The sequence below is a fragment of the Neofelis nebulosa genome, chromosome 9 (assembly GCF_028018385.1).
Source record: "Neofelis nebulosa isolate mNeoNeb1 chromosome 9, mNeoNeb1.pri, whole genome shotgun sequence".
NCBI lineage: Eukaryota > Metazoa > Chordata > Mammalia > Carnivora > Felidae > Neofelis > Neofelis nebulosa.
Genome location: NC_080790.1, coordinates 46,027,897 through 46,051,637, shown reverse-complemented (window position 1 = coordinate 46,051,637; position 23,741 = coordinate 46,027,897). Strand labels below are relative to the sequence as shown.

Below are 23,741 nucleotides of genomic sequence, written 5' to 3'. Positions count from 1 at the left end.
GCTAGCATGATCTAGAGAGGGAACAGCTGCAAGATTTTAAAAGGGAGATTTAAAACAAATAACTACTGACATAGTTCTCTCATCAAAATCTTTATTGCCCCCAATAGCTGCATGCATATTGAGATAGTTATCCTTATTGTTTACATAAATGGCTGGCCAAATTCCTCATGCAAAGTAATAAAAATCAAGGACTTTTGCTATGTCCAGAGCAGTGCTGTTTTCAGGGAGGCCTTATTTCCCACTCCTTCAATATCATCTTCTTATCCTCACAAGCCTCAAAGTTCTGCCCTCTGACCTCACTTTGCAAGGTTCACAGGAGCTCATTTCAGGTCTTCCCCGTTATATGTCCTCTGGAAGTCTTCTGACAGCTGGAAAGCAGTACCTGGCCATCTAGTGTTAATGTGTCTCCAAGTGGAGTAATTCTTAGTAAGTCTCCAATAAGGCTTAGGACGCTTCAATGCTATGACTGATACGTGGTGCTATTAGCCTCTTCCAGTAGCTGTGTACTACTTTCTACCCTTGTACTAAGTATTTTTATAGAGATGTTATCTCCCTCTTGCTTTAATCCTTGGAAGTCACGTGGATAAGAGTCTGTCTACCACACATTAGACTGTGGAGAAAAGGGGTGAAAGAAGTACAGGATGGACTGAGATCTTCCTATTGGTTCTTTCTGCTTGTATTCTGCAGGTATAAGGAAACCTATTTATAACTTAACTTTGTACTTAAAAAGAAAACTCTAAATGATTTAATACATACTTTGTTTTTGTTTTTTTTGGGTTTGTTTTTGTTTTTATTCTTCCTAGCACTCTAACTTAAAAAAAAAATTATTTAACATAGGAATGCCTTGGGTGGCTCAGTCAGTTGAGCATTCAACTCTTAAAAAAAAATTATTTATTTTTGGGGCGCCTGGGTGGCGCAGTCGGTTGGGCGTCCGACTTCAGCCAGGTCACGATCTCGCGGTCCGTGAGTTCGAGCCCCGCGTCAGGCTCTGGGCTGATGGCTCCGAGCCTGGAGCCTGTTTCCGATTCTGTGTCTCCCTCTCTCTCTGCCCCTCCCCCGTTCATGCTCTGTCTCTCTCTGTCCCAAAAAGAAAAATAAAAAACGTTGAAAAAAAAATTAAAAAAAAAAAATATTTATTTTTGAGAGAGCAAGAACAAGCAGGGGAGGGGCAAAAAAGAGAGAGGGAGACAGAGAGTCTGAAGTGGGCTCCACACTCTGAGTGGACATCACAGAGCCTGATGTGGGACACGAACACACGAACTGTGAAATCATGACCTGAGCCAAAGTTGGACACTTAACTGACTGAGCCATCCAGGCACCCCAAGTGCCCAAGTGTCCAACTCTTGATTTCAGCTCAGGTCATGATCTCTCATTTCGTGAGATTGAGCCCTGTGTCAGGCTCTGTGCTTACAGTATGGAGCCTGCCTGGGGTTCTCTCTTTCCCTCTCTCTCTGCCCTTACCCCACTCTCACATCCATGCTTTCTCTCTCTCTCAAAATAAATAAAAATAAATATTAAAAAATGTATTTAACATACACTTCCGTTGCATGTTCTGTGTGCCAGGTAGCATCCTAACTTCTTTACAAATAGCAACCTATTTAATCTCCATAACAGTCTGATAATATAGGTGCTATTATTGAATGATTTAAAAGATGAAGGAACTAAAGATCAGAGGCTAAGTAACTTAAGATCAAATAGCTACTAAGTATTACAGCTGGATTCATTTGAACTCAAGAAGTTCTACTTCTGGATCATTTTTTTAAATTTTATTTTTTATTTTTTAAAATTTATATCCAAGTCAGTTAGCATATAGTGAAACAATGATTTCAGGAGTAGATTCCTTAACGCCCCTTACCCATTTAGCCCATCTCCCCTCCCACAACCCCTCCAGCAACCCTCAGTTTGTTATCCATATTTATGAGTCTCTTCTGTTTTGTCCCCCTCCCTGTTTTTATATTATTTTTGTTTCCCTTCCCTTATCTTCATCTGTTTTGTCTCTTAAAGTCCTCATATGAGTGAAGTCATATGATTTTTGTCTTTCTCTGACTAATTTCACTTAGCATAATATTCTCCTGTTTCATCCATGTAGTTGCGAATGGCAAGATTTCATTTTTTTTGATTGCCAAGTAATACTCCGTTGTATATATATACCACATCTTCTTTATCCATTCATCCATCTATGGACATTTGGGCTCTTTCCATACTTTGGCTATTGTTGATAGTGCTGCTATAAACATGGGGAAGCATGTATCCCTTCAAAACAGCACACCTGTATCCCGTGGATAAATGTCTAGTAGTGCAATTGCTGGGTCATAGGGTAGTTCCATTTTTACTTTTTTGAAGAATCTCTATACTGATTTCAAGAATGCCTGCACCAGCTTGCACTGCCACCAACAATGCAAGAGAGATCCTCTTTCTCCGCATCCTCGCCAACATCTGTTTTTGCCTGAGTTGTTAATGTTAGCCATTCTGACAGGTGTAAGGTGGTATCTCATGGTGGTTTTGATTTGTCTTTCCCTGATGATGAGTGATATTGAGCATTTTTTCATGTGTCGGTTGGCCATCTGGATGTCTTCCTTGGAGAAGTATCTATTCATGTCTTTCACCCATTTCTTTACTGGATTATTTATTTTTTGGGTGTTGAGTTTGGTAAGTTCTTTGTATTTTGGATACTAACCCTTTATCTGATATGTCATTTGCAAATATCTTCTCCCATTCTGTCGGTTGCCTTTTAGTTTTGCTGATTGTTTCCTTTGCTGTGCAGAAGCTTTTGATTTTGATGAGGTCCCAGTAGTTCATTTTTGCTTTTGATTCCCTTGCCTTCAGAGACGTGTTGAGTAAGAAGTTTCTGCAGCCAAGATCAAAGAGGTTTTTGCCTGCTTTCTCCTCAAGGATTTTGGTGGCTTCCTGTCTTACTTTGAGGTCTTTCAACCATTTTGAGTTTATCTTTGTGTATGGTGTAAGAAAGTGGTCCAGGTTCATTCTTTGGCATGTTGCTGTCCAGTTTTCCCAGCACCACTTGCTGAAGAGACTGTCTTTATTCCCTTGGATATTCTTTCCTGCTTTGTCAAAGATTAGTTGGTCATACGTTTGTGGGTCCATTTCTGGGTTCTTTATTCTGTTCCATTGATCTAAGTGTCTGTTCTTGTGCCAGTGCCATACTGTCTTGATGATTACAGCTTTGTAGTATAGCTTGAAGTCCAGGATGGTGATGCCTCCTGCTTTGGTTTTCTTTTTCAAAATTGCTTTGACTATTCGGGGTCTTTTCTGATTCCATACAAATTTTAGGATTATTTGTTCTAGCTCTGTGAAGAATGCTGGTGTTATTTTGATAGGGATTGCATTGAATATGTAGATTGCTTTGGGTAGTATCGACATTTTAACAATATTTGTTCCTCCTATCCGGGAGTATGGAATCTTTTTCCATTTTTTGTGTCTTCTTCAATTTCTTTCATAAGCTTTCTATAGTTTTCAGTGTATAGGTTTTTCACTTCATTGGTTAGATTTATTCCTAGGTATTTTATGGTTTTTTGTGCAACTCTAAATGGGATCGATTCCTTGATTTCTCTTTCTGTCACTTCATTGTTGGTGTATAGGAATGCAACCGATTTCTGTGCACTGATTTTATATCCTGCAACTTTGCTGAATTCATGAATCAATTCTAGCAGTTTTTTGGTGGAATCTTCTGGGTTTTCCATATAGAGTATCATGTCATCTGCGAAGAAGGAAAGTTTGACCTCCTCCTGGCTGATTTGGATGCCTTTTATTTCTTTGTGTTGTCTGATTGCAGAGGCTAAGACTTCCAATCCTATGTTGAATAACAGTGGCGAGAGTGGACATCCCTGTCTTGTTCCTGACTTTAGGGGGAAAGCTCTCAGTTTTTGTTTTTGCTTTTGTTTCCCTTGCCTTTGGAGACGTGTTCAGTAAGAAGTTTCTGCGGCCAAGATCAAAGAGGTTTTTGCCTGCTGAGGATGAGCAGCATGAGGATGATATTAGTGTGGGATCGTTCATATATGGCTTTTATGATCTTGAGGTATGATCCTTCTATCCCTACTTCCTTGAGGGTTTTTATCAAGAAAGGATGCTGTATTTTGTCAAATGCTTTCTCTGTATCTTTTGAGAGGATAATATGGTTCTTGTCCTTTCTTTTATTGATGTGATGAATCACATTAATTGTTTTGCGGATATTGAACCAGCCCTGTATCCCAGGTATAAATCCTGCTTGGTCGTGGTGAATAATTTTTTTAATGCATTGTTGGATCTGGTTGGCTCATATCTTGTTGAGGATTTTTACATCCATGTTCATCAGGGAAATTGATCTATAGTTCTCCTTTTTAGTGTGGTCTCTGTCTGGTTTTGGAATCAAGGTAATGCTGGCTTCATGGAAAGAGTTTGGAAGTTTTCCTTCTGTTTCTATTTTTTGGAACAGCTTCAAGAGAGTAAGTGTTAACTCTTCCTTAAATGTTTGGTAGAATTCCCCTGGAAAGCCATCTGGCCCTGGACTCTTGTTTTTTGGCAGATTTTTGATTACTATTTTGATTTCCTTAATGGTTATGGGACTGTTCAAATTTTCTATTTCTTCCTGTTTCAGTTTTGTTAGTTTATATGTTTCTAGGAATTTGACCATTTCTTCCAGAATGCCCATTTTATTGGCATATAATTGCTCATAGTATTCTCTTAATATTGTTTTTATTTCTGCTGTGTTGGTTGTGATCTCTCCTCTTTCATTCTTGATTTTATTTATTTGGGTCCTTTCCTTTTTCCTCATAAAACTGGCTAGGGGTTTATCAATTTTGTTAATTCTTTCAAAGGACCAGCTTCTGGTTTCATTGATCTGTTCTACTGGGTTTTTTGTTTTGTTTTGTTTTGTTTTGTTTTGTTTTGTTTTTTTTGGTTTCGATAGCATTAATTTCTGCTCTAATCTTTGTTATTTCCTGTCTTCTGCTGGTTTTGGGTTTTATTTGCTGTTCTTTTTCCAGCTCTTTGAGGTGTAAGTTTAGGTTGTGTATCTGAGACCTTTCTTCCTTCTTTAGGAAGGCCTGGATTGCTATATTATTTCCTCTTATGACCGGCTTTGCTGCATCCCAGAGGTTTTGGGCTATGATGTTATCATTTTCATTGGCTTCCATGTACTTTTTAATTTCCTCTTTAACCTCTTGGTTAGCCCATTCATTCTTTAGTAGGATGTTCTTTAGACTCCAAGTATGTGTTACCTTTCCAAATTTCTTCTTGTGGTTGATTTAGAATTTCATACATTGTGGTCTGATATGCATGGTTTGATCTTGAATTTTTTGTACTTACTTAGGGATGATTGTGTCCCAGTATTTGGTCTATTCTGGAGAACGTTCTATGTGCTCTGGAGAAGACTGTATATTCTGCTCCTTTAGGATGAAATGTTCTGAATATATCTGTTAAGTCCGTCCAGTCCAGTGTGTCATTCAAAGCCATTGTTTTCTTGTTGATTTTTTGATTAGATGATCTGTCCATTGTTGTGAGTGGGGTGTTGAAGTCTCCTACTATTATGGTATTACTATCGATGAGTTTCTTTATGTTTGTGATTAATTGATTTATGTATTTGGGTGCTTTCACATTTGGCACATAAATGTTTACAATTGTTAGGTCTTCTTGGTGGATAGACCCCTTGATTATGATATAATGCCCTTCTTCATCTCTTGATACAGTCTTTATTTTAAAGTCTAGATTGTCTGATATAAGTATGGCTACTCTGGCTTTCTTTTGTTGACCATTAGCATGATAGATGGTTCTCCATCCCCTTATTTTCAATCTGAAGGTGTCTTTAGGTCTAAAGTGGGTCTCTTGTAAACAGCATATAGATGGACCTTGTTTTCTTATCCATTCTGTTACCCTATGTCTTTTGATTGGAGAATTGAGCCCATTGATGTTTAGAGTGAGTACTGAAAGATATGAATTTATTGCCATTATGATGCTTGTAGAATATTTATATATATTCATCTTTTCTCCCCTCAGAGAGTCCCCCTTAAAATTTCTTGCAGGGGTGGTTTAGTGGTCACAAACTCCTTTAATTTTTGTTTGTCTGGGAAACTTTTTATCTCTCCTTCTATTTTGAATGACAGCCTTGCCGGATAAAGAATTCTTGGCTGCATATTTTTTCTGATTCAGCACACTGAATATATCTTGCCACTCCTTTCTGGCCTGTCAAGTTTCTGTGGATAGGTCTGCTGCAAACCTGATCTGTCTTCCCGTGTAGGTTAAGGACTTTTTTTCCCTTGCTGCTTTCATGATTCTCTCCTTGCCTGAATATTTTGTGAATATGACTATGATTCTGATGCTGTTCCTTTTTAATGAGTCACTGATTTCTCTAATTCTTAAATTGTGCTTTTTTTTGCCTTAATCTTCCTCTTTTTTTCTGTTTCATTATTCTCTATAAGTTTGTCCTCTCTATTGCTGAGTCTCTGTTCTGCCTAGTCCATCCTTGTTGCAACTGCATCCATCTGTGATTGTAGCTCAGTTATAACATTTTTCATTTCACTCTGGCGATTTTTTACTTCATTTATCTCTGCACAAAGGGATTCTAATCTACTTTTGACTCCAGCTAGTATTCTTATTATCATGATTCTAATTCCTGGTTCAGACATCTTTTTGTATCTGTGTTGGTTAAATCCCTGGCTGTCATTTCTTTGTGCTCTTTCTTTTGGGGTGAATTCCTTTGTTTTGTCATTTTGAAGGGAGAAAAGGAATTAATGAGGTAGAAAACTTGAAATTAAAAAATGAAATTAAAAAATATTAAAATAAAAAATTAAACACACACACACACACACACACACAAATCGAATAGATGATGCTAGATCCTAGGTGTGTTTTGGTCTGGGTGTTGAAAGTGGTTTGACAGATTAGAGAAAAAAAAGGGGGGCGGGAGAAAAAAAAAGGAAATCATTTGAGAATTTGACAAAATGAATACACTGAAGTAGACTAAAATGAGATGATGTGGGTAAAGTAGAATTTGAAAAAATATACACAAAAGGAAAGAATATAGTAGAAAAAAATTAAAGAAAAATATTTTTAATAAAAATTAAAAATAAATACGAATTTTTTTCATTTTCTGTATTTAAGAGAAAAGAAAGAAACAAAAAAGAGAAACAAGATTTAAAAAAAGAAAAAAAAGAAATCATTTGAAAATTTGAGAATGTGAATATACTGTAGTAGACTAAAATAAAATGATGGAAGTAAAATAGAATTTGAAAAAATTTACATAAAAGCAAAAAATATACTAATGAAAATTAAATAAGAATATTTTTAATAGAAATTGAAAGTAGGGGTGCCTGGGTGGCTCAGTCGGTTGAGCGTCTGACTTCGGCTCAGGTCATGATCTCATGGTTTGTGAGTTTGAGCTCCACATTGGGCTCTGTGCTGACAGCTCAGAGCCTGGAGCCTGTTTCAGATTCTGTGTCTCCTTCTCTCTCTGACCCTCCCGTTCATGCCCTGTCTCTCTCAGTCTCAAAAATAAATAAACGTTAAAAAAATTTTTTTAAAGAAATTGAAAGTAAAAATGAAGTTTTTCTCTTTCTGCATTCAAGGAAAAGAAAAGAAACGAAAAAGAGAAAAAAGAAAAAGAAGGAAAAAAGGAAATTGTTTGAAAATTTGAAAAGGTGAATACACTGAAGTAGACTAAAATAAAATGATGGAAGTAAAGTAGAATTTGAAAAAAACTACACAAAAGTAAAAAATAGAGTAATAATAATTAAAGATATTTTTAATAAAAAATGAAAATAAAATGAATTTTTTCTCTTTCTGTATTCAAGAAATAGAAAAGAATTATAAAAGAGAAAAAGAAAAAAGAAAAAAAAAGAAAGCAAATTGAATAGATGAACCTGCTGACAGACTGAAGTAGGACTGAAATTGCGTCCTTTTCCCCTAGAAGTCAGTCTATGTAGCTCTTTATGGTCCATAAATTAAGCTGGCATTAAGACTTGTTTTCTTGAAAAGCGATGTTGGCCCCGTTGGGCGGGGCTCAGTGTAACATCTCCGCTGTCCACTAGATGGCGCTGCTAGCCTACTGGGGTGGATTGTTGCGGAGCTCATAGGTGCGTATGTGCATGCGCGGGAGTGGTGAAAATGGCGCCACCCAGCTACCCAGTCTGTTCTCCCGATCAGTAATCGCGTACCCATACTCTTTCTTCAGCTCTCATCCACTGCCTGCTTTTTCACTCTCCGTGACCAGGCCCAGGCAGTACCTCTCTCCCAAGTTTTGTCTCAGATGCGGCTGTTTTCCCCAGCCACTTACTTCCGAAGGACTGCATCTTTGACCTGTTCTGCCCCTCTGCGGGAGGGTGTCACTGAGCAATGACCGAATGAGCGATGGCTGAATGTCAGCTGCACCCAGGAATGCCCCCTGAACCTTGTTGTTGCTGAGACTGTGGCCAGGTGCCAGCCTGTCCCAGAAAAAGTTCACAAGATAGTGTATCAGCAGTGTTTCAGGGATTATGGAAAATCACAACACACATCTGGCACCAGGCTTCACCCTTAACGACCTTGCCCAAGCACCAGCAAATGTGGCTGCCTTCCGGGGTCTTCTGGGACCAGGTGGCTTCAACAGTCTCTACCAAATGTCCTTCCAGCAGTGGAACCGCTTTTTCCTGTGTGGCCTGAGAACCTCCCAGACCCCACTCTGTTCCTGGGGATTCTCCCTTCCCACCAGAGCACCGTCAGGTATCGAGCTGCAGAGTTGCAGCCTTTGCGCTCCCCTTGTTTACAGTCTTAATGGAATTTAAACCCTCTCCTTTCTCCTTTCTCCCTTTTTAGTTTAGTCCCTGCGGCTGTTTCCAGTTTTCCACCTTCTCTCCAGCTGCTTTTGGGGAAGGGTGCTTTTCCCATATTCTCCCCCTCTCCCCAGTCTCCATCCTCTCTCCGCCTGCATAAGTGGTTCCCTACCTTTCGCGGCTTCTCGCTCCCCAAGTTCAGCTCTCTGTGCTGTGTACCCGCTGAATTCTGTGGTTCAGGTTGTGGAGATTGTTGTGTTAATCCTCCAATCAGTTTTCTAGGTGTGTTGGATGGTTTAGTATTGGTCTGGCTGTATTTCATGGACGTGAGACACACAAAAAGCTTCCATGCAGTTTGCTATCTTGGCTCCTCCCCTGGATCATTTTTTTTTTAATTTTTTTTAACGTTTATTTATTTTTGAGACAGAGAGAGACAGAGCATGAATGGGGGAAGGTCAGAGAGAGAGAGGGAGACACAGAATCTGAAACAGGCTCCAGGCTCTGCGCTGTCAGCACAGAGCCCAACGCGGGGCTCGAACTCACGGACCGCGAGATCATGACCTGAGCCAAAGTTGGACGCCCAACCAACTGAGCCACCCAGGCGCCCCTGGATCATTTTTTTTAATAGATACAGAGCTTGCTGATCTCTTTAGTGTCTTTATAATCAATACATCCAGCTCTCTGAGGCTTGACTGACTTCAATAATTTACTACCCATCATTGATCATGGCCATAGTCATAAAGACCCCACGAGAAGAGCTCAAAAAGTAAATAAACGGAAGACAACAAGCACCCAATACTATTTTTATTGAAGTATAGTTGACATACAGTGTTAATTTCAGGTGTACAACTTAGTGATTCCACAAGTCTATGTTATGCTATGCTCACCACAATGTAGCTACCATCTGTCACCATACAATGCTCTTAGAGTATCACTGATATTCCCTATGCTGTACCTTTCATCCCCATGACTAATTCATTCCATAACTGGAAGCCTGTATCTCCTACTCTCCTCACCCATTTTGTCCATCCCCCTATCTCCCTTCCCTTGGGCAACCATCAGCTTGTTCTCTGTATTTATGGGTTTGTTTCTGCATTTTGTATGTTTGTTTGTTCATGTGTTTTGTTTTTTAGATTCCACATATAAGTGAAATTATATGGATTTGTCTTTTTTTGTCTGATGTATTTCACTTAGCATAGTACCCTCTAGGCCCATCTATGTTGTCACATATGGGAAGATCTCATACAGCTCTGTTAGAAGGGATGCATAATATTGCATTTCATATATATACCACATCTTTTTTCTCCATCCATCTATTGATGGAAAGCAACCAATTACTTTCACTCACAATTTGTCTTTCACATACAGCAGCATCACAAATGTGTATGTGTGTTTCGGAGGGGTGTATTGTTCTTCCTCATCTCAACATAGGTATAAGCAAGGCCCACCCATGGTCACAAACACATGGGGTCAGATAAATTGAAATTAGGATGGAGGCTAGGAGGGACAGAGAATAAGTCAGACCCTCCACCTCTCCTTCTCTCCTAGCTCAGTTTGTGTCCAAGGAAATAAAAGGACACAAAAACTTTAGGGAAAGAACTAGCTATTATAGAAAAGTGTCCATGATCTCTCCCTCCTCTAAATCTCGGATCCTTGAATAGTTAGAAAGGCATATTCTATCAAGCTACCAGCTATTTTATTTAGTTAATTTCTGTATGGGGTCTCCAGAAAATTTGTATATTCCTTAAATCCAGAAGCAGCTCTTTGCTTCTAGATTCCTCTTCTGTATAACTTTGAGTTGCAAAGGTAAAGGCAAGGGTAGAAGCTCAGAGGCCCTACAGAGGACACTGACATAAGGAAATTGTGGCATCAGGAATAGCCTCTTCCTGGTACACCCTGGGAATTGTCACAGATGAGGTGTGGTTGCCCTGCCAGTAAGCAGGTTGGCAGACTGTACAAGTTGAAGGAGGCTTTGCCTTTCCCCAGCAGCAATCAGATGCCCAGTTCCCATGGCCCTGAACAGCCCAGGAAGGAACAGAGTCCTTCCAGGAATAGTGACAGCTGGATTTGGGGGATAGTATGAGGAGACAGGCAGAGATTGTGTGAGTCTGTAATAGGATAATCTGAGGAACACAGGGACAAGGGAGGCAGAGAGATAAGATACTAGTGACCCTGCTTGCAACAGTGGAGAAAGCACTTTGAGATTCATGTAACTGACTCATTCAACTTTATACCATGGAAGAAAAAGTGGATAAAATTCAGCTCTTCTCCCTTCCAGTCTGCCTTTCTTCCTCTTCTTTTTAAGATCATGTTGTTCTTGGGGAACCTGGGTGACTCAGTCAGTTAAGCCTCTGACTTCGGCTCAGGTCATGATCTCACTATCCGCCAGTTGGAGCCCCACTCGGGCTCTGTGCTGACAGCTCAGAGCCTGGAGCCTGTTTCAGATTCTGTGTCTCCCTTTCTGTCTCTGCCCCTCTCCTGCTCATGAGCTTGTGCTCTCTCTCTCTCAAAAATAAATAAAGATTAAAAAAAAATTTAAAAAAGATCACATTGTTCTTTCTTTTGTCCCTGAATACGGCCCACCTGCGGAGTCCTGCTGGGTCCTTGTTTGCTGGCTCTCTCCCGCCATCTGTTTCCTGACCAGTCCTCTGCCTGCATCACCCTGATATATCTCACTGTATTTACCAAACCACTCCTTCATTTGAACTTCTACCATTTCACAGGTAAGCTGGAAAGCCCATGCTGTTCTTCCTCTACTGAGCACCCTTTAAGATAATCAAGATCACACTCTGCCTATTGTAGCAAGGCCTCCCAGGATCTTCTAAGCATCTTCCTGATGGGACCCTGCTTGCTTGCCCTCATATCCTGCCATCTGATAGAACTTTCTATTGGTTCTTTTCATCATCTGTGTTTTCCTTATACATACATACAGAATGCTAATTACAGAATTTTGCTAATTAGATCAGAGAATTCTCTTTCAGAATATTTTTCCTTAAGCAAGGCCTAATAGAGGCTTAGGAAATACTGGAAAATAGGTTAAGATCTGTTCAGTATTATCTAGGAGGCACAAGGTCCTTGATTCTCAGAGGTGATTGTGGCTCACAAGAGGGATTCTAGCCTACCCCTCACATATTTCATCCCATGGAAACTCAGGTTGTTAGTTCACTTTTACTATGTAACAAACTTGCATTCTCATTTAGGTTATTTTCACAAAATTCACTTTGTTGCAGTTATAGGACTGAGGTCCCTACTTCCTTGCTGGCTGCCAGCTGAGGAGCCATTCTCAGCTCCATTTTTGGGCATAAGGTTACCTCTAGCTTCTAAGCCAGCAATGGCACAATGAATCTTTTTGATGCTTTGAATTTCTAGACTTCTCCTTATGCTTCCAATCAGAGAATTCTGCTTTTAAATGGCTTATGTATTGGATAGAACCCACTTTAATAATCTCCCAGAAATCTCCATTTTTATTAATTTACAGTCAACTGATTAGTGACCTTAATTGGCTCTCCAAGACTTTAACTCAGGGGTTGATAGCATATCTACAGCCTCTAAACACAGATGAAGGGAGATATTATAATAAGAACAGGGATCATTGGGAGTCATTAGAATTCTGCCAGACTTCTCTGCCCTTCTTGCTTTCCTGAGATGGACCTCATGCAAACTTGTATAATGGGAATAATTCCCCTGTTTCTTATATGAAAGCACCTGAAGTACATGAGACCTGAGAAATTTCCTTTCTGACTTTGCATCTACTTACCCCTGTGGCCATTCTCCCAACCAGCATCCATTTTTAAAGAACATCAACCCCTAATTTCTTCTCCCTTCTCCTTTAGTGAAGATTTAGGTTGTGCAAGTTATGGCTGCTAATCCTCACAAACAGTTCCTTTATTTTTTATAGTAACCGAACTTCAAGTTTCCTTCCCATAGTAAAGCCTCGTAAAACATTCCACCCTCTTGCCCCATGTCACAATGTTCCTTGGAAGGCTTATCCAGCGAGGCATTCTCAAATAAAAGCTAACGGTTCTTGGCATGATTTTTTTCCCCACTGTTTGGTTCATTGACTTGGATAGGATTGGACCCTCTACCACTCAGCTCAGCCACTTCCAGAATCGGTTTCATGTGTCCCCACCCTTGAGTCTCACAGACTGGCTGGCTGAAGAAGGCCCCTCCTGAGCAGCACTACACTTTTAACATTAAAGCGTGGTCTATGCCTTTATACTCTCTCTTTGTCCTTAGTAAAAACCTCTTGATTTGATTTGTTTCACTACTCAGTGTTATCAGGACAAGGTGGGATTGGAGTGCTGAGGAGATCTGGGTTTAGTTTCTTATATATTTTTATCATTTGAATATGAACAGCTACCAGTTATTTAATGAAATTCAGAGTCATTGTCTGCCTTTTTAAAAATTTTATGTTTTTAATTTACATACAAATTAGCATATAGTGCAACAATGATTTCAGGAGTAGATTCCTTAGTTCCCCTTACCCATTTAGCCTATCCCCCCTCCCAAAGCCCCTCCCGTAACCTTCAGTTTGTTCTCCATATTTATGAGTCTCTTCTGTTTTGTCCCCATCCCTGTTTTTCTATTATTTTGTTTCCCTTCCCTTATGTTCATCTGTTTTGTCTCTTAAAGTCCTCATATGAGTGAAGTCATATGACATTTGTCTTTCTCTGACTGACTAATTTCATTTAGCATAATACCCTCCAGTTCCATCCACACAGTTGCAAATGGCAAGGTTTCATTCCTTTTGATTGCAAGTAATACTCCATTGTATACATATACCACATCTTCTTTATCCATTCATTGGGTGCAGCCACTCTGGGAAACAGTATGGAGGTTCCTCAAAAAACTAAAAATAGAACTACCCTATGACCCAGCAATTGCACTACTAGGTATGTATCCAAGGGATACAGGTGTGCTGTTTCAAAGGGACATATGCACCCCAATGTTTATAGCAACACTATCAATAATAGGCAAAGTATGGAAAGAGCCCAAATGTCCATCGATGGATGAATGCATTCTCTGCCTTTTAACATGACAAGGATTATGGTGCCAGTAGCACTAAACATTTGAAGTTCTGGTAGGATTTTATGAAAGACAATTTAGAATTTCAGTGGCCTTTGAGGGGAATTTGTGATATCAATAAGACAATCTCTTTGTATGGTACTTTATAATCAAATGTTCAAAGTTTCCAAATATTTATAGACTTATTTATTTTTAAAGTTTATTGAGAGAGAGAAAGAGAGAACAGGGGAAGGCAGAGAGAGAGAGGGAGGGAGAGAACCCCAAGCATGCTCTGCACCATCAGCACAGAGCCTGAAGTGGGGCTCAAACTCATGAACTATGAGAGCATGACCTGAGCCGAAATCAAGAGTCAGACACTTAATCGACTGAGCCCACCCAGGCATCCCCCAAATTCCAAATATTTAATCATTAGTTTCATTAAAATTGTTGTGAAGATGCTGTAGAAACATAGAAAAACTAAAAAGATTATAATATTCCTTCCATTAAGTATTACTGAGAATAGGATAATAAAAACATGGACAATCTAACTCCCAAACTTCAATTCTGGTGGGCTTTCTTCCTACTTGTTTTCTTACAAAATTCCTCAGTCTATGACCCTCTCGAAGTTCATCATATTTGATATTAGCAAATATTGCAGAAAAGTATTTGACTAAGATTCAGTTTTCCTTTGGAGAAGGAAAGAATGCTCTTAAGGGAAGAATGACAGGACTATCCTTGAAATCATGCAGGACTAGACACTGTGACAGGATGGGGTCAGTAGCACTTGAAGATCTATGAAGGCAGGGAAAGAGAAAAATTCATGGTAGGACATGGAGGGAAGGGTACCAGGGGAGGGAGAAGGCCAGGATAACACAGTTGACAGGTGTAAGTAAAAAAACAAGAAAACAAAACAAAACAAAAAAACAAGGAACTGCATTTTTCTGAAAGCAACGTGCAATGGAAACAGCAGTAGAAATTAAGTGAGACCCAAGACTCTTTTGTTAAGTTTCTTCCAGTGTGTTATAGGAGAAAAGTTACTTAATTTCAGGTCAAGAACTATGACTTCTCTGAAATATTGCCCTGCTTACAAGCTAAGTTGGACTTTGTGTTTCACTGATATTGGCCAAAGGCAAAGGACTTGACTACTTAAGGAGCATGAGCTCCCACTCAGTGTGGTCCCCCTCACTCCCAAGTCCCAAGTCCCAAGTCCCATGGGTGTGGGAACATAGATGGGCTGGCACAGATGCCTCTATATGCACTGGGTTATATTATAAGGGAGGACTATTTTTATAATTATGCTATAGGAGCTTAGGAAACCTGAATCTTCATAGTGGGCTTAAATGTAGTCTTTATTTCAAGGGGAGACATCTTTATTATATCGGAGAGTAAGTATACCTTTCTTTCTTTTCTCTGGATGGAAACACTATCTCTATTTTCCAAAACTGAAAGGAAGCCTGTCTTTTGCTTTGGAAGAAAATGATATCTCAACTTTTTTTTTTTAATTCCAGCATAGTCAATGTACAGTGTTATATTAGTTTCAGGTATACAACATAGTGATTCAGCAGTTCTGTACATTACTCAGCGCTCATCGTGATGTGTACTCTTAATCCCCTTCACCTAGTTCACCCATTCCTCCACCAACCTCCCCTCTGGAAACCACCAATTCATTCTCTACATTTGAAATTTTTTTTCTTTGTTCATTTGTTTTGTTTCTTAAATTACACATTTGAGGAACTTACATACTGTCTTCCACAGTGGCCGTATCAGTTTACATTCCCACCAACAGTGCACAAGGATTCTTTTTTCTCCACATTCTCTCCAACACTTGTTGTTTCTTGTGTTTTTGATTTAGCCATTCTGACAGGTGTGCAGTGTGCTTTTTGGCTTTTTTTGTTTGTTTTTATTTCTAGGTTTATTCACTTATTTTGAGAGAGAGAGAGAGAAAGAACACAGAAGGGGCAGAGAGAGAAGGAGAGAGACAGAATCCCAAAAGAGCCTCCACCCTGTCAGCACAGAGCCTAATGAGAGTCTTGAACTCATGAACCCATGAGATCATGACCTGAGCTAAAATCAAGAGTAGACACTTAACCAACTGAGCCACCCAGGCACCCTGCCTTTTGGTTTTGTTTTGGTTTGTTTTCAAAAATTTTTGAAAATGGTTATTATGAGAGAGAGAGAGAGAGAGAGAGAGAGAGAGAGAGAGAGAGAGAGAGAGTGTGTGTGAGCAGGGGAGGGGCAGAGAGAGAGAGAGAGAGAGAGAGAGAGAGAGAGAGAGAGAGAGAGAGACAGACTCCCAAGCAGGCTACGTGCTGTCAGCTCAGAGGCCGATGTGGGGCTCAATCCCACTAACCACGAGATCATGACCTGAGTTGAAATCAAGTCGGATACTCAACCAACTGAGTCACTTAGGCGGCCCTGCCTTTTTGTTTTTAAACAAATAGACATTCTTGAGAAGACAGCCTCGAACTAGAGGGTGGTTAGTGTCTCTGCTTGTAGCAAGTGCAAAAACATGAGAGACACATGGCAATTATCTTTCAACTCTCCTTGGAATATTCTTTTCTTCCCCAATAAAACAAGAGGGTTCTTCCACTTGTGATAGCCAATGATTTTTAGAAAGAAATTATTTGTATGAGTTTAAGAGTCTGTATGAAGTTGGCAGTGAGAGATGCTGAGCATTTGACAGTTTTTAAAAGCATGGAATTAAAGAATGAATGCACAGAATGCATTATACAACTAGAAAAATTGTATCATACCTATGACAAATTCTCAGTAGCACCTAAGCTATTACAGGCGTGTCCTGCAGACAACATCTCTGGTTAATATTTTCTTAAGAGAATACCTCTTGGTGTTAGTTAACCAAATTCCAAACACATATACAATGTGTATATACCCCAGTGCAACATTTTTTAGCCAAAGCTTATGTAAGAAAATTTTATATATGCATTCCCAAATCTCAATATAATTCGTTTACTAAAATTACAAGTGGGCTAAACCTTGTTACATTCCAAACACAGTGGATAGAAGATCAGGATCATGTACTCTGTGAAAAGAACCCTGATGGTCAACAAAGGGCACACAAGTCACAGATGTTACTGGTGCAAAGAGAGACATTGTATGTCATATCATACAAATAAAAGTTTTAAACAATACATTTATTGTCCTCCTCCTACCACATGTACATTTTATAATTTAACAAACCTGAAACATTTCAGCATAATTTATAATGGTTAATATTCAATTCAATAGTTGTACTATAATTTTTAAAACTTACCTGGTTTGTTGAATGTTTATATTATTTTTAATTTTATTTTAGAAGATAGGAATAAATACTTCATGAATGTTTGTAATGATATTTCATTGTTTTAAGACAGTACTTATTTCTGGGAAACTATTTGGCAGCAAAGAACTGGTTATGAATTTCCTGCATTGTTAAGGAATCACTAAGAAGCCATTTGGTTTATAGACTTAGAATATGGATACCAAGTGGCCTTGTTGGAGTTCCAGGTAAAAATTATAATTTTTAATACATCCTTAGGAGAACATTGGTGTCCAGTCTAAACCTGATTTGAGAGAAAAGTTTTCAAAAGATTTAGTAAGTTACAATATCACAAATTTTTCCAAGTGTCCTCTTAATTCTCTATTTTTTTCATTGTTCTGATAAGAGGGCAGTATTTTGATTATATCTTTACCAGATGACTTATTCACCTCTCTAAAATATATAGCATCACCAGCCTAGGTTTGAAAAATCATGTCATCTGAACTTTAAGTGCCAGTGGGTTCAAGAGAGGCTAAGAATAATCGTAGCATATTTACATAACTATTTGGGCAAAAGAAAGTATAAAGTAGCATTCACAATGTAAGTTGGCAAAGATAACTGAAAAGGTACAACTGAAGGTATGATAAAAATTGAAGAGTGATATTTTATGACAAGAAGTCTCCAGAGAAATGACACCTGAGCCCTGACTGAACTGAGCTCAAAGTTTACCTTACTTTTAGATATTTCAGTTAGGTGATCTAATACATACCTTTACCTTTACTTTTTGAGCCAAATTATGCTGGGATCTTTTCTTACCTGCAACCACAATTGTCCTATCTTGTACCATGGGATTCTCCAACTGGAAGAACATAATCCGGCCCCCAGAGTTCCTCTCCAAAGGAGGAACTCAAACTAAAATAGGAATTGGCATAAGCACTGTCACTGTGAAATTTTCTAACCCATTTTTTATGACTTGAACGACAGAAGATCAAGACCCATGGTGTTGCACATCATAAATTAATTTAAATGATGAAAAAGTGTTTCCACCAAAAAATGCTAAATGGGCATTTATTCAAAGCAGTCTATCTTTGAAAAAGCAAAATAAATTTACCAAGTAATTATTTTTTTTAAAAAAATGACACTGTCCATTCACGTGTCCGTTCATCTATCTGTTTGAGAAGCAATAACTTTGTCTAGCAATGTTGTAAAATTCTTTGCTCATAGAGAAAATTTTGCCAGTGGTTCTTGTGTGACAACTTCTTTTCCAGATTAGGGTACTAGCCAAATACACTTTTTTATATAATAGAAAGATGTGGCTATGGAGGGGTTGTGTTAGATGGAAGGCAGATTTGTGGTCTTGATATATACAGATACTTGACAAACCTGAATCTTGCCTTCATTCAGTTAGAGGGAATTTCTTCAAAAAAACATAACTTTTTATTCAAAAAATATTTTTAAAAACCATATCAGATGTTAAAGTCATCCCAACTCCAGTCCTGACTGAGGTCAGAATGTTTTAAGGGCAAAAACCAAAGGACCTAGTAGTGTCTTTTTTGCCCTTTAAGGACAGGGCAACACATACTTCAGTGGACCAGTGCCAGCTGACCAAGGCAAGGAAGTATAGAATTTGAAAGTTATCAGTAAAAGGTACAATAATTTGACAGATCACTTATATGTCTGTCAAAACTACTAACAAAAAAATTAGGTCTCCATTTTGATTGTTTGTTTTATATATTTAATTTTTAAAAAATATTTTTTCATAGTCTATATTACAGATATTGATGAAGCTTATTCATTTTCCTTCACTCTGATAGTTTAGGAACACTATCCTAAACATTGTCTGAACCTCTAGACTGATGTGTCATACTATCAGAGACCTGGCCTGGGGGGACTTCGTGGGCAAGAGACTGTGTGGGAGAGCAGTGAGCACAATCCAAATCCTACATGAGCAATGCTGAAACACAAATGTGCTGCTACGGATGCATATTTAGTTATTTATCTAGGAACAAGGGTGAAATTGGGCAAAGAGAAATCTACAAAGACTCCTCCCTGAACCATTTCAGAGTTTTTCTATGAGACTAAAGCACACAAAAGCGGCAATTGCAGACCAAATTTCTTATTTTTTATTCTGCCTGTTGAAACTCAAGTTATAAAAGATACAGAAGAGTTTGAAATGAGGCTGAAGAGAAGGGAAGGTCAAATGAGGTGGTCAAGTTTGAAAGCATGGGAGGCTGTCCCCTTCTAGGGTGGGTTGTCACACTTGGTCCTGTGTCCATGATGAGCTGCACACAAAACTCAGGCTCCTGACGTCCCACCAGACCTAGTCCTTGAATTTGCAGATATAAGGTAGCATCGCACCGCAGTTATAATCTCTCCATTTCAGATATCCTAGAGAGACAGAGGAGCTCAGGTAGAAGTGGCTGGTGGAGCCCATGAACCCAAGGTACAGGCAGCCCAGATTCTGGCGTAGGATTCACAGCCTCTCCCTCATCCTCAGCAGTGTCCTACTCCAGGGGAATGGGACTCAAAGAAAGGAGAGATGAGAAGGGGTGGGAGAAGATAAACCAACCCTACATTTTCTTGCTCAAGGGGATTCTCTGACGGTCACACTGAGAAATAGGGAAAAAGAGGATGGAGAGGTCTGGCAGAAAGGAGCTCCTCTGTTACTTACCTGTGCTTGCTGACAGACTCCCACAGTAGCCGGGGTTTGGGTTAGTGGAGGGGTGTCTCTCCCAGGCAAGGTAATTCAGCACATCCGTGCTACTCCACTCCCACCCACCTGCATTGGGCTCATAGCCCTAGAGAGGATGGAGTCTAGTGAGGTTGAGTGGCCATTAAAGGGCTCCTTGCAGGAACCCCTCCCCAGCATCATGGAATTTGGTCTGCTCCTCTAGATGCTGCCTGGGAGCCAAAGCTCTCCTCTGGGAGACTCCTCCTAACTCCTTGCTCTTATTGACAAATCCTGAAGCCCATAAACACAAAGACCAATAGACCCATTCAGAGTAACGGGTCACTGACTGAACAACAACGAGTGATACATATGTGATTAGCTTCTGAACCTCAAAGACAGTGTCTGTTCCATAGAGCAAAAATGGATCGTCTCGTCATTTAGGAATCACTCTGCACAATATGTGTAGACTCTGTGAAGCTCAGAGAACTGAATTACATGGCCTCACGTGCAAATTAAGAAGCAGATTAACTTCAGCAGAGGCAAGAGACTTCCACAGAACTCAGCTGTTCAGCTGGCCACAAGGTCCTCCCTTTTCCCCTAATATCCTCCTGTATCTCTGAGCTCCAAGGCTCTCTAGGGCATTTACTGGGCAGACACAGGGGACAGAGAGTGGGCTCGGGTGGTGATAGCAGCTTGAGAGGTTATAGAGAGAAGATGTATTCATACCTCTGTGGGATCATGGAGCCCCATCCAGATGTTTGAGTAAGTGTTCGCACTGTTCTGTACTAGGGAGGCCACAAAGGATGCCTCAGCCCCACTGAGCACAGACACAAGGTGTCCCGACGGTCTCTTCTGGCAGGCCATCTGTGTGGGGAAGGGAGAGACTCAGGGGAGGCCTGAGACATCACTGGGAGACGGGCAGTGCAGAGGTAGGGGAGAAGAGGTATATATGCAAAAGATGAGGATGCTCACCGTCACCCCCAAGGAACTCTGGAGAATGGAACCCCCACCACCACCAGGTCTCTAGTGTACTTTCCCTTAAAACCCTGACCTGCAAATCCAAGTACTCACATCTGCGTTCATCCAGGATTTTGGTGTCATAAACAAGGCATAGCAGTGGGAGGCATAGGCCTTGGAGCCTTTGGGACACCTGATCCGTGGAGTGGGCACTTCCTTGGGCGAGTCTTCACCTAGGATGGAAGGACACAAAAGAGAGAGAAGAGGTGAATAGGAGACTGGGGATCAGGGTGGGAGGTGACCTAGAGGAACATCTATGGGGTCAGTGCTTTGGGAAGTGATGCCAAAGTCCTGACTGCCTCTCACCACTGCCAACACTTTCAGGATTTCTTGTTCTTGAACCAGCCCCACTAAATGAGGAAACCTCTCCTTTCTTTTCATCTTTCCCATTCACAGTCCAACCCTTCCCCGCTCTAGGATACACATTCTTGCCCTGGGTCCTCATTTTCCTTCCCCTTATTTTATTTCTGTCCCTTCACACTTTCCTCTTTTGCCTACCAACATAAATGAGAGTGCACTGACAAGAAGCAAAGGACCTCCTTGCGGTGCTAGTGGACCACTGTGATGCCTGCCACCCCTGGTTACCCTGAAGGATGGTGTGGTGATGGACGAGTTACAGGCCATTTCATGGTGTGGGGATATATGTCACCAGTACCACAAGAGTCTTCCTTCTCCTCTTGGCCCTGAGCATTCGCAAGGACCCAGTGTTAGAGGCAGAGAAATCTCACCTTGGACCTGAGACAGGAGCATCAGGCAGGAGAACAGCATCCAGGACATGCTGGGGAGGTCCGTGTGAGGCCGCATCATGTCTGTGACCTGAGGAAGCAATCAGATTTCACTAAGAGAAGTGTGATCAGAGAGAGGACATATACAGATCCTTGTCTTTCCTTTGTTAGTCTCCTAGGAATAAGTTCATCTTAGTGACATCCATCCCCTTGTATAGCTCTGGAAAGAACTAGAAAATCTGTACATGCTCCTACCCCATGAGACCTCCCAAGCCTGCCTGTGCTGAGTCTCAGAGCTCCTGTATCTGACAGAGATCCTCCTGTATCTTCCCCCAAATATGTACAGTATAGCTCTTGCCATGGTCTCATCTTCTGTCAGCTTCCACTCACCTGTCTTGCAGGGATTTGCAGTGGTTTGTCTTGTCAGAGAAGATTGTGCTTTTATAAGAAAATTAGAAGGAGGGGCACTCAAATGAATTACAGGAATGTGGAGGGGACAGGGGTCATGGGAGGGGCTCCTATTTGTTCAAGGAAATTGCCACCACATGGAGGAGTCTCTTCCCAGCAAAGCCTGGGAATTGCCACAGATACTTCCTCTTTCCAGTTAGCAGGCCAGCACTTTTCCCAATAATAAGTGACATTTGGTCTTTCCCTGTCTCTTCCTTGTTATGGACTGGTTACACAAATTGTGGCACTGGAAAATGGAGTCATTCTTCTGGTGGATATCTCAAGGACTCCCTTTGGCATACATATGTATTTCTTTCTATTTTGTATAATATAATTAATATAATTAATTATAATTTCATGATAAGTGGAGGTGAGTATGGGAATTACAGGTGAGGGCACAGAAGGATCTGAAACTAATAGGACAGATGGTATTTCAGGGTTTCCTCTTAAACACGGCGGCAAATTTTAATGAAAATTCAGAATCATCTGATGACTCAATAGGTAACCCAAGATATTAAGGAAAATGAGATGATTAAACTTGTCTTGCCAGTCTCCTGAGCAATGGAGCTTACCTGATGGATACTCATAATGTTATAGATTAAGAAGAAATGGAAATTAAAGCATAAGGAGGACTAGAGTAAGATGAAGAGCCAAAGGAAGAAAGCATGAGGCTTAAAGAAGGGTCAGAGCAGGAATTGGTTGAAATTGTAGATATCATCCTACCTTGCCGGTAAGTTAGAGGTGTGGCATCAAGATGCTCACTGCCCTGGGCTGCTAACAACCTCCCTTGCAAGGCTATCATTTGGCTTTAGATGAAAAGACATTTATTTCTGTTACATTCTTACTGGGAGGGGGGCCAGCTTCCTGTGGGGTACTGAGAAAAGTTCCTCAGACAGGTTTACTTTCTGAGTTGGCAATTTTGCCGCAGTGAAAAACATGTGGGTCATACGATGTGTTTCAGGGGCGTTTGGGCCAGTCCTAGACAAAGTTAGGCTGGGAGTTTCTACAAACCCTTTTTTAAACTATATTTTTATAGGCAAGCTTGTGTGTAGGTGTCTATGGTAGAACTTTGTGATGAGGTCATGCAGTTAAGTTCATCATTGATTCATCTCCTCAGAATCCAAACTCAGTGGATCCCACAAATGATCTAATAAGAAATATAGCCAACAGATTCTTTTGTTAAAACGGGAAAAAATTATTACTTTACAAACATATACAAAAATATGTAAATGCAATCCTATGACTAACAGTGAGAGCTCAGTGGAAATTGAAGTTTAAAAGTATAAAAATAGTATATCATGAAAATATGATAGTTAAGACGATTGGGAAATTAATCTTGCTACATTAAAAGAATTACTTGAGGAGAAGTTAATAATGACAATTAACAAATCTGGAATGGACTGTGGTCCTGAATTCTTGAAAAATTCAGTGTAATGGAGCAAAAAATCCATTAAAAATTTTTTTTTTAATATTTATTTATTTCTGAGGCAGAGAGCGACAGAGCATGAGTTGGGGAGGGGCAGAGAGAGAGGGAGACACACAATCAGAAGCAGGCTCCAGGCTCTGAGATGTCAGCACTGAGCCCGATGCGGGGCTCAAACTCACAGACCATGAGATCATGACCTGAGCCAAAGTCTGATGCCTAACTGACTGAGCCACCCAGGCACCCCACAAAGAATCCATTTTAAATTAAAAGAACCTAAAGAGATATAGCAACCTGATTGAGTGAGTAAATTTTAATTGGATCTTGATTAATAAAGTAAGTCATTTCAGGAACAACTGTGAAATGTGAATATGGACTGATATTTGATAATCCTAGAATTTTAAATTCTCTTTCTTGTGATAGTGGTATTATAGTCAGTAGATTTCCTTATACTTCTGAT

General features: G+C 40.1%; 1 protein-coding gene across 2 annotated transcripts; it reads right to left on the bottom strand.

The window, feature by feature from the left end:
• Positions 1 to 19,094: 19,094 nt before the first annotated feature.
• On the bottom strand, positions 19,095 to 21,839 carry LOC131484842 (lithostathine-like). Of its 2 annotated transcripts, none has more exons than XM_058683551.1 (6): positions 21,802 to 21,839; positions 21,415 to 21,502; positions 20,741 to 20,859; positions 20,396 to 20,533; positions 19,670 to 19,796; positions 19,095 to 19,386 (listed from the first exon to the last, which is right to left on the bottom strand). In XM_058683551.1, the coding sequence occupies exons 2-6, from the start codon at positions 21,491 to 21,493 to the stop codon at positions 19,319 to 19,321; spliced, it is 531 nt and encodes a 176-aa protein (XP_058539534.1). In that variant the 5' UTR covers positions 21,494 to 21,502; positions 21,802 to 21,839; the 3' UTR covers positions 19,095 to 19,318. The 2 variants fall into 2 exon arrangements, with proteins under 2 accessions (XP_058539534.1, XP_058539533.1); XM_058683550.1 differs by lacking the exon at positions 21,802 to 21,839 and adding an exon at positions 21,667 to 21,795.
• Positions 21,840 to 23,741: the final 1,902 nt, after the last annotated feature.

Excerpts from the sequence above, each read along its gene's own strand:
- LOC131484842 (XM_058683550.1), bottom strand. The coding sequence starts at position 21,780 with ATGAGACCATGGCAAGAGCTATACTGTACATATTTGGGGGAAGATACA. Across the intron at positions 20,860-21,414 it reads GCTCCTGTCTCAGGTCCAAG|GTGAAGACTCGCCCAAGGAA; the intron begins GTGAGATTTCTC and ends CTTCCATCCTAG. Across the intron at positions 19,387-19,669 it reads GAGTCTGTCAGCAAGCACAG|GATATCTGAAATGGAGAGAT; the intron begins GTAAGTAACAGA and ends CTGTCTCTCTAG.